The sequence below is a fragment of the Mus musculus genome, chromosome 2, assembly GCF_000001635.26.
Source record: "Mus musculus strain C57BL/6J chromosome 2, GRCm38.p6 C57BL/6J".
Classification (NCBI taxonomy): Eukaryota; Metazoa; Chordata; class Mammalia; order Rodentia; family Muridae; genus Mus; species Mus musculus.
In genome coordinates this window covers 37,349,823-37,360,395 of record NC_000068.7, presented here as the reverse complement: position 1 = coordinate 37,360,395, position 10,573 = coordinate 37,349,823, and the positions used below count along the sequence as shown (strand labels likewise).

Genomic DNA, 10,573 nt, shown 5'->3' with positions numbered 1-10,573 from the left:
CTGCTATGTTCTCAGCCCCAGGTTTCAAAGCTCAGAAACAACTCTTTGGGCTATTTAACATACATTACATGAATTACAGTTTTATTTCCTTTCAGTTGACATCTTTCCAAAGAGACGGTCCAGGAAAAGCCCCAGGTCCCATTTGAGTTTTTCTCCACTCCAGCTCTTGCCTAGCCCTCAGGTTAGGTCTCCAGGTTAACTTGGGGGCACTGGGCACCCTTCAACCTGGGGGCCACAGTATGTTATCCCTGCACAGAACTTGCATGGCAGGGGTAGCAGTGGGGGTGGGATGGCATGGGGAGGTACCTTGCATTTCTGAGTCTAGCCCAAATACTAGCCCAATCCTGGGCCAAATGGGTGGACGTTGGAAGCTTAGTCAGGTCTGATGGCTCATCCAGCTCTCCCACTCCATCACCCCCACCACCCAGTTGGGGCAAGAAGATGAAATTCTAAAATGTGAACATAGACAAATTTGCAGTAACATCTAGGTGGTCCTAGAAACAGGAATCAAGAAACCCCCTTTTCAAATTAAGAGCCCTATCTTAAACGCTGCATTTTATACAAATCGAGCAAATTTGATATGTTTTAATTAGCACACGGTTTAATTTGCAATCTCACAGTTGTGTACAAGACACGCCAACTAAGCAGTTTGAAATCATTTGAGGTTTAACAAAAGTTTTCAAACATAGGGTAGTTTCCTTGACTTTTTTTTTAATCTAGAATTTTCAAAGGTAATCATTATACATAACTGTTGTAAACTCTGTAAACTACAGAGTCAACTATTTGACTAACATTAGTTGATAAGAGTTATTCAAATTTCTTCAGTTGTCCATGCTCGTTTCCAGTCCAGCAATCCAATTCAGGTTGTCATACAACTTCTGTTCTTTGAGTTACTTATTCTTGAAGAAGTTAATGTTTTCGAGTTATTTTTCGCCTTAATATTCCTTTGTAATTTGTCTCGAAACTTGGAACGTAAGTTAATAAAAATTTCATATTTAACTAGAAATACACATCTACGAGTTTTGTCCTAAGCTAAGACCCGTAGCTCCTCCTCAGACGCCGAGATAAGCTTCTTGTGATTGGGTAGCGTGCGTCCGCCGCGACGCCGGAAGGCCGTGTGATTGGTCCGCAGAGTCCACGGCAGCTTTTTCTCTGTCGCTCAAGGCTTTCGGCCACTTCTCTTTCTCTAGGCGAGCGTCCTTTGTTGGTGACAGGAGCTGCTAGTCTAGAAGGAGCAGACTGAGCGAGGCGAGGTAACTAACTGCGCAGGCGTCGGCAAGGAGGAAGCGGCGGGCCTAGACATGGGTGGGGCAGGAGTTTACGCGCCTTGGGCGAACTACTTTGCTTCCCGGCTCCTGGATCCCAATTCCTCTGTACTTCTCAAATTCCTTTGGAGACTCGGAGCGTCCCTCCTCAGTACCGCCCTCTTCACTGTGCCCTCCCCTGCCCTGTCCTCCTCGCTACTCCGCCTCCTCAGCCCCACCTTCCTTATGGCTCCGCCTTCTCCACTCCGTCCTTACAGCTCTGCTTTACTTAACATCCTGTCCCTGCCCTTTTGTCCCATAAGCTCCGCCTTCCTGGAAGCTTAGCCCCGCCCTTCTGTGTTCCACTTGTGCAGCCCTGTCTTCTTCACTGTCCTACTTTCTCTTAACACTCTTAACTGCCTCTCTTGGAAGCCTTTCACTGGCCCTGCCCATATCACTGCTCCTCCTTTTCTGTGCCTCTCCTTAGCTCCACCCTCTTCATGATCCTCCACCTCTTCAAGTTTACTATCCCCACTTGAGGTTTACTTTCTGCACTGCGGGTGCATGCCACTTCTGTCTGCCAGTGTTCTCACCTCTCAGCAGCCCAGTCTCCTCAGTACACTCCTCCTCTTCTGGCCCCGTTTTTCACTCATCGGACCGAGTTGTGGCCCTCTGGCACATCCCAGACAAGGAAATTGTAAAAGTTTTCTTCCTTCCCCTGGTGCTGGCACTTTCCTCTTGGTTGCTGTTCAGCGTGCACAGTGCTCTGTCCTGACTGGAATCTGCTGTGTGGGAGAGAGGTAAATTGTAATAGAGTAAATACCATATGTTAAGTCTCTTCTGAAGGCAGCGCAGTGTTGATATTTGGTATGCTTAGAGGAAGGACGTTTTTGTTTGTTTGTTTTTGTTTTTGACTAGTCATTCCTGCCGGAGTCTTTTTTTAATTTATTTTAATTAATTAATTAATTTTTTTTTTTTTTTTTTTTTTTTTTTTTGAGACAGGGTTTCTCTGTGTATCCCTGGCTGTCCTGGAACTCACTCTGTAGACCAGGCTGGCCTCGAACTCAGAAATCTGCCTGCCTCTGTTTCCCAAATGCTGGGATTAAAGGCGTGGGCCACCACTGCCCTGCGCTACTGGAGTCTTAAACAGACTTCTAAAGCACTGAACTGTACCTTTTCCCAAAACATCTGGGTCCTAGGTGTTCTTTAACCATCTGGCTCTTATTTAAGTTTTGTCGTGGAGACTTGCTGGTTATAATTGGTCCAGCTTGAGACCATGTATCTAGGCTCTTAGTGAGGCAAGGAGTGAATGACTTAGTTTCAACAGTATACCTACCCTTGGTAGTCCCTTTTGAAGTTTTCCCTGAGGACTTTCTCCCAATTTGTTAGCAGTCTTAAAACTAAAAGTGTATACGAATAAAAACCACACCAAAAGATTCCTCTTACCCAGTTCACACAAGTAGACAGTAATGCCCCTCTCAGGCTCCTGGAAGTCATACATCAGTGGGTCTGTTAACAGCTTCAGCCTTTGTTGCAAAGCTCAGCAAAGAAATGTGCCTTATCTAAGCCTTGTTTTTGCCTGCTATAACAAAAGCCTGGTAAACTATGGCATAGATCCAGGGTTGGGGTTTGTTGAGATTCTGCTTATGAAAACACCTTTAGATTCTTATAAAGTTCTGGGAAGTCAGTCCAAGTGTACCTTGTATGGTTCAGATTCATGTCTTCCTTGCTCAAGCTAGCAAAAAATCCTTGATACATTTTTCTTTTCCAGGCACCATGACAACCCTGGATGATAAGTTACTGGGGGAGAAATTACAGTACTACTACAGCACCAGCGAGGATGAGGACAGTGACCATGAAGACAAAGACAGAGGCAGGGGAGCACCAGCCATTAGTTCCACACCTGCAGAGGCTGAGCTGGCAGGCGAAGGCATCTCCATCAATACAGGTACTGGAAGGCTCTGAGCTCTAGAAATGGACTCAAAAAAATGTCCTTTAAAGTGTGTATCAGTTAGAAGTCCTGCTCTCCTTTCTCCAACTTCTGTCCCACTTTCCTTCCAGAGATAACATAGTGTAGTCTGTCATTGTGCTTGCTTCTGCCCTTTCTCCTTGCAATGCAAATCTATATGCATATCAGCATGGAAGGGAACAGTCTGCACTGAGTTTGACAACCCATAAATCATATATGAGTATCCTGGTAGGATTAATTCCTAGAAATGGCATTTTTGCACTGTTAATTTTTAAAATTAAAGTTTCTATTATTATTGTATGTATATGCACGGTCTGTATGCGTGGTTACAATTCCAAGATACCAGTATGGAGATAAGAGGACTTTTTGGAGTTGGTTCTCTCACCTTTACAGTTAAATTCCAGGAATTTATTTACCTCAGATCTCCAGGAGTGGACTGTAGGGTGAGTTATCTCCGTGGCTCTTATACTATTGTTTATTGCTTTTAGTTTGTAACTTTCTACTTATGAGGATTGGCCGAGGAATTTGTTCATGCTATGCAAGTGCTCTGCCACTGACCTATAGCCCAACCCACTTTAACATCCAAATATTGTCAGATTGCTTAAATTGAGGTTGTGCTTGTAGTTCAGCCAGCAACACAATATTTTTCTTTATAGTTTTCCTCCTTGCTGACAACTTGTAAAATTTTTGCCATCTTGTTGGATAAGAAATAGCCATTTTTGTTTTCTTTTTAGAGATAGTGTCTCATTATGTTGTTCAAGCTGACCTTGAACTCCTAATCTCCAATGATCATCTTCAGTTTCTTCAGTAGGGATATCTGGCATGTACCACTATGTCTAACTTATCATTGTTTTTGGAATATCTTTTATTTCAAGATATGCAGAACTGTCTGATCTTGACCTTTCTTTCCTTTTAGTGCTGGGGATCAAATCTTGGACTTTGTGAATGCTTGGTTACTACTCTTGCAGCTGAACTGTATTCCCAGTCCTTGGTTTTTGGAGAAAGGATCTTATTATAGGTCAGGCTGACCGTGAACTTGTGATCTTCCTATGTGGAATGCTGATGTGGCAGGCATGGGCCACCAGGAATTCTCTGTCTCAAATTTCCTTGTTCTCTCTACATGTTTCTTATTTGCCTTTGAGTAGATAAATCATAATTTGTACAATGTTTAGCATTAGGTTGGCCGTTTAATTCTTACAAACTACCCTGCAATAGACCTTATTGTGCTCTGTGTAAGGGTATGCAGAGGCTCCTGCTAATTGTGTCACAGATACAGCAAGCTCCATGCTGATGTGAATTCCTGTTTACAGATGTCAGCTGGTCCAAAGCCCCTTGTCTGTTCTCAGTTATGTTTGCCTTACTCAGGTCCAAAAGGTGTGATCAATGACTGGCGCCGCTTCAAGCAGTTGGAGACAGAGCAGAGGGAGGAGCAGTGCCGGGAGATGGAGCGGCTGATCAAAAAGCTGTCTATGAGCTGCAGGTCCCATCTGGATGAAGAGGAGGAGCAACAGAAACAGAAGGACCTCCAGGAGAAAATCAGTGGGAAGGTAACAGCTTCTTCCCTGGCTGCTGGAGATGGGCGTGGTCATTCAAGAAGGGAGGAAATTAGATTTGGCTTCTGAGATGGATTGAAGTGCAGGGCAAAGCTGGGAGCCCTGTCATAACTTGGGGTGCATCTGGGTTTGTTCTCAGCTCAGCTATACGTTGTTATGTCAAAATCTCTTCTTAGTCTTTCATTTTCTAAATGAGGTCATCACCTTTATCTTCCCAGGGTTCTGCAACTCAAATAATCTTCTTAGGGACTATCCTTTTGAAAGTGTGGAGATATATATTACTTTTAAAAATTATATTCATGAATATTTATTTTGTGGAGACAGTAAATAGAGTAGACATTCTGAGAGATACTTGAGCCCAGGTTCCTGACACCTCCTTATCTTGTCAGCATTAAAGGTCCCCCTTGTTCCTTCTGACCATGCAAGAAGTGTCCCGGAGTGCCTAAGATCAGTTAGCTGTGGCTTATAGCTAAAAATATCAGTCACTGGGGCCAGAAAGAGGGCTCAGTGGAGAAAGGAGCTTGTTATGCAAGTCTACGACTTGAGGTCAGTCCCCAGGGCCCCTGTAAAGGTGGGAGGAGGGAACTAGCTTCACACTTGTGCTCTGACCTCCATCCACATGTAGAGCATGCGCACACAGTAACAGCAAATTGACATTGAAAAGTATCAGCCAACATGAAAGTGCAGATAAGCATTAAACTAAGTTGATCACTTTGACTGGGGAATGATTTTAGGTCATAAAACCTAGACAAAAGCTGTATCACCTAAAAGACCCAGTCACATCAGCTAGGCGGGAGAGTCTCAAGTTAGAGAGATGAGAAGATTGGTAAAGAGAATTCAGAAGGGTGCTGGTTATGACCTACTGACCCACTGTTCCAGTTTAATGAGGTCCTGCTGTTGTAGTCAGGGTTTCTATTCCTGCACAAACATCATGACCAAGAAACAAGTTGGGGAGGAAAGGGTTTATTCAGCTTACACTTCGACATTGCTGTTCATCACCAAAGGATGCAGGACTGGAACTCAAGCAAGTCAGGAAGCAGGAGCTGATGCAGAGGCCATGGAGGGATGTTACTTACTGGCTTGCTTCCCCTGACTTGCTCAGCTTGCTTTCTTATAAAACCCAAGACTAGCAGCCCAGAGATGGCACCACCCACAAGGGGCCCTCCCCCCATCCCTAATTGAGAAAATGCTTTACATAAGTTAGATCTCATGGAGGCATTTCCTCAAGGGAGGCTCCTTTCTCTGTGATAACTCCAGCTTGTGTCAAGTTGACACAAAACCAGCCAGTACACCTGCTTACCACCTCTAGTCTATACAGTGTTTGAGATGTTTTGCTGCACCAGGCCAGGAGAAAGAAGATGTCTGTCAGGGAAACTGGCTATAGCACAGTGTGCCTGCTGCTAATAGCCATTAAGCAGAGACACTAGAATGAAGCAGCAGTCATGTAGGTCAGATGTAAGAGATTCTGTCTCTGTCCTCTTAAGTCACCTATAGTAGACCAGAACTGGAAACTGCCTGTCTGGCAGAAATGAGGCTGGGGGAAGGTTAGTATGATGCATATATATCAATTTTTAAAAATGTTTGGAAACATGAGGAAATATTTATAAATTATCATTATTATTTTTTTTTCCTTTTGGGACAGAGTCTCACTGTGCTGGCCTAGAACTCACTATGTAGATCAGGCTGTAGATCATACAGATCTGTCTGCCTCTGCCTCTGCCTCTTGAGTGCTGGGATTAAAGGTGTGAGTTCCAATGCCCAGTCATTATAAAGTATTGTTAACATTGCCTAGAGCCAAAAGCAGATACCCATAGCTTCTGCTACTCAAGTAAGACAACTACAGTCAGCTGACTGGCAGTAAAAAAGCTGGGCCTGGTAGTACATGCCTGTAATTCACTACATGGGAGGCTAAGACTAGCTAAGGATTGTTTGTTTGAAGCCAGCCTGGTGTATATAGTGAGAACCAGGCCAGCCTGTTCTACATATGGAAATCTTGTTTCAAAATTGAAAAAAAAAAAAAATTGGGGCTGGAGAACTGGCTCAGTGGGTAAAAGCACATGTTCTTACAGAGGACCTAGGTTTGATTCCCAGCATCCACATAGTGGTTCACAAACGTCCATGACTCTAGTTCCAGGAGATCCAGGAGATCTGATCTCCAAAGGCACCAGGCACTCATTTGGTACACATAAATATATGCAGCAACACGCACATAAAATGAATAAATCTTAAAGCAATTAGAGTTTGTGTTGTGTGGTTGTGTGTACAAAGCAGCAATGAGGTGTGTTCCTTTGGAAGTTCTTTAATTATGTTGTCTTTTCAAAAAAAGTGTAAGAGTGACTTAGTCAAAACTGACAGAGGGAATGTTCATCAGAAAAGTGGTGCTATGTGGTGCTGCCTTTTTGGAATGAGAAGCAAAATGGTATTGTAGTTAAAAACTCGAGTTTTTAAAATCTAGTTTAAGGGGCTAGAAAGCTGGCTCAGATTAGGCACTGCTCTTAGAGACCCCAGTGTGGTTCTCAAAACCCACAAGGTGACTTCTAACTCTTCCTGGGAATCTGACACTCTCTGCTGAACTATGTAAGCACATCCATACCTCCTCACACAGACACATAAATACACATCATTGAAAAAAAACTAGATCTTTAAAAATTCTACTCTTGTACTTTATACTTGTGTGAATTTGTGCAAATAATGTAAAATCTTTGGGTTAATACCTACATTTAGAAAATGGGGTTATTAAAGTTCTTCCAATGAGATTAACTCAAGAACCCAGTAATAGGTGAATTCAATTATTATAGTCATAATTACCACATGGTAGGAGAGAAGTAACTCCTGCAAGTTGTCCTCTAACTTCCACAGGTGCACCGTGGTATGAGCATGCTCCCCTTCCCCCACCCCCTGAAAGTAAAAGTAATTAAAAAAATTTCCAAGAGGAAAATCTGAATCTCTGGAAAGAGATTCAGTTGCTAAAAGTACTTGTTTTTATAGATGACCCAGGGTTGGTTCCCAGCACCCATGTGCTGGCTTACAACTTAACACCAGTTCCTAGGGACCCAGTGCCCTCTTCTGGCCTCCACAGGCACCAGCGTGCACCTGGTGCACATAAAATACACTCCATCCATACAAATTTTGAGAGAGATGACATAATATGAATAAGACACTAGTGTGAAGTCTCATGTGTTCTAAGTACAGGGTGCAGATCCACGTTGATCAAATGTGTTCTTTGCCTGTCTTTGTTTTCATGCAGATGACTCTAAAGGAGTTTGGTACAAAGGACAAGAACTTGGATGATGAAGAGTTTTTGCAGCAGTATCGGAAGCAGAGGATGGAAGAGATGCGGCAGCAGTTTCATAAAGGGCCCCAATTCAAGCAAGTTTTTGAAATCCCCAGTGGAGAAGGGTTTTTAGATATGATTGATAAAGAACAAAAAAGCACACTTATCATGGTTCATATTTATGAAGATGGCGTCCCAGGGACTGAAGCCATGAATGGCTGCATGATCTGCCTTGCCACAGAGTACCCCGCCGTCAAATTCTGTCGGGTGAGGAGCTCAGTTATTGGGGCCAGTAGTCGTTTTACCCGGAATGCCCTTCCTGCTCTGCTCATCTACAAGGCGGGTGAATTGATTGGCAATTTTGTTCGAGTCACTGACCAGCTGGGGGAAGATTTCTTTGCTGTAGACCTTGAAGCTTTCCTGCAGGAATTTGGATTGCTCCCAGAAAAGGAAGTCTTGGTGCTGACATCTGTGCGAAACTCTGCCACCTGTCACAGTGAAGACAGCGATCTGGAAATAGATTGAACTGATAATCTAGTTCCGTAGCTATCTCATTGTTTGGGCTGGAGGACACATGTCTGTATTTATTTCTGTCCTTCCTGTGTCTTCTGGCTTTACAGCTGTTCTTTGTAGTCTCATTTAGTATGTGAAAAGTCAAGAAATTCTTAGATTAAATCAGAATGCTGACTCACTTTGTAGCTAGCAGTAAAGTGACTTCAAATTATATAAGCAGGAAACTAGGTTCTTGAGCTGTTTACTTCTCTAGCGTGACATCTCTGATACTGTTTCCAGTCAATATTGACATGGCACCCTTGCAGGCAATGTCTTGAAAATTGTCTTCTGATGACCTCAGAATTCTACCAGTTCTGAGAGTAGAATTCCCTAGTGAGTGTGTTCTGTGCAATGTAAACAGTGCATTTCCATAATCACTTGATTGCAAATCATGTTTACTTGCAATCAGATGCATAGCTGTACTTTTTTTCTCTAGATCTGTCTCTACCAGGGTCCATACAAGGTTGGGAATGTAGCTCGGTGGTGAACTCTTACTATGCACATGGCCCCAAGATACCTGATTCCTAGCACTGTCAAGACTAAAGGTTCCAGATGGTGCCTGGTGCTGTAGTTAGCAGTGGCCTCTGCTGTGGCGGTCAGTGGTCCAGTCCAGCATAATGAACAGGAAAGGATGGTTTTTGCTGACTGCTGTCATGTTGGGAGGCAAGCATCTTATTGACTGACATTGGTGTGTGTGGAGCTTGAAAACCTCAGTGGGAGGATCTTTCTGTACTCCTGCTCATCAGTATCTCTTCCTGTTATTAACAAGGCGACTTCTTGTTTAACCTCAGCTTTTTTTAAATGCTTTTTTGCCTATTAGGAAAAAAAAATCATATTTAGTAGAGGAAAATTGGCCAAAATAAAGATGTAAAAATGGTTTAAAAATGTAATTCTGCCACCTAAATACTATATGTTTTGGTATAGTTCATATATAGGTTTTTTTTTTTTAATGTATTCATTGGCTTTTGTTTGTCTTTAAATGACACTGGGATAATTCTGAGCATAGTGTCTGATATTATGGTCAGCTACTAACATCAGATGTTTTTCATGTTATTAAATACTCTTCTGTAACATTTTAATAGCTGTTGATATTTCCACTGATAGATATACTGTAATATGCTTGGTGGTTGGTTTTTAGAAAGATGGCAAACTTTTTTATTATGAACCTTTTATTATGAAATGTGTCCCTCATAGAACATACAATAAAAATTAAGCTAAAAAGATATTTAAAAGCCATACAGTTTTACTACTGATAATTATGTCACCATTTTTATAGATCTCTTTATAGCTTTATGTGTATGTGTATATTTATAAAATTCATTGTCATTCAAGTTTTTTTCCTTTTAGTTATTCTTTATATGTTCTTGTGTCAGTGGAGAAGAAATGTAGTCTGGAAGTAAATATTAGCTTTAGTATGCACACTTGAGTTTTTTGGTTGCTCAGAAACTAACTGTAAATGAGTCTTGAAAGTGTCTGTTGGATTTAATCAACAAAAACAGTTGTCATTTTCTGACTAAGGAGCTTATTGTAGAAGTGAAGAAAATCATTAGGAACAGAGAAAGCTGATGTAAGTATTCTAGTTTTTTTCTTTCCAATCCTTCTGTCCCCATTCTTAATAACATTGATAGTTACTGAATTCTGTGTCCTACTTTATGTAATAGTACATACTAAAATACTTTGCTATATTGTAAAAGTTCACCATTTAAATAAATCATACCATATTGACTCAGCCCCTGTATATTAGATATTTGAATTCCTAGCATTTTGCTAAAGCATTTAACATCTTTGCGATTTGCACTGTGTTCTTGGCATTTCCAACATCCTGGTCTTTACTTTCATTTTTATGTACAGTCCCACTCACAAACTATGTTCTGGAAATTTGACATTGGTACTATTTTCCTACTGAGAAAGACTGCTTATATCCATGTCTTGAAGTGCTTATTACTTTAATAGTTTCAAAGTCATGGATCTATTTGATGAA

The 10,573-nt window shown here is 41.9% G+C and overlaps 1 protein-coding gene across 2 annotated transcripts; it reads left to right on the top strand.

The window, feature by feature from the left end:
• The first annotated feature begins 575 nt into the window (after positions 1–575).
• Pdcl (phosducin-like) lies at positions 576–10,322 on the top strand. Of its 2 annotated transcripts, XM_006498252.1 has the most exons (5): positions 576–1,253; positions 1,998–2,044; positions 3,016–3,192; positions 4,579–4,760; positions 8,014–10,322. In XM_006498252.1, the coding sequence occupies exons 3-5, from the start codon at positions 3,021–3,023 to the stop codon at positions 8,563–8,565; spliced, it is 906 nt and encodes a 301-aa protein (XP_006498315.1). In that variant the 5' UTR covers positions 576–1,253; positions 1,998–2,044; positions 3,016–3,020; the 3' UTR covers positions 8,566–10,322. The 2 variants fall into 2 exon arrangements, with proteins under 2 accessions (XP_006498315.1, NP_080452.2); NM_026176.3 differs by lacking the exon at positions 1,998–2,044 and having other exon boundaries at positions 1,064–1,253.
• The last annotated feature ends 251 nt before the right edge of the window (positions 10,323–10,573 follow it).

What these genes read in the sequence shown, in the direction of transcription:
- Pdcl (XM_006498252.1), top strand. Translation starts at nt 3,021, where the DNA reads ATGACAACCCTGGATGATAAGTTACTGGGGGAGAAATTACAGTACTAC. An exon ending in AGGCATCTCCATCAATACAG is followed by an intron (nt 3,193 to 4,578) that starts GTACTGGAAGGC and finishes TGCCTTACTCAG; the next exon opens with GTCCAAAAGGTGTGATCAAT. An exon ending in AGGAGAAAATCAGTGGGAAG is followed by an intron (nt 4,761 to 8,013) that starts GTAACAGCTTCT and finishes GTTTTCATGCAG; the next exon opens with ATGACTCTAAAGGAGTTTGG.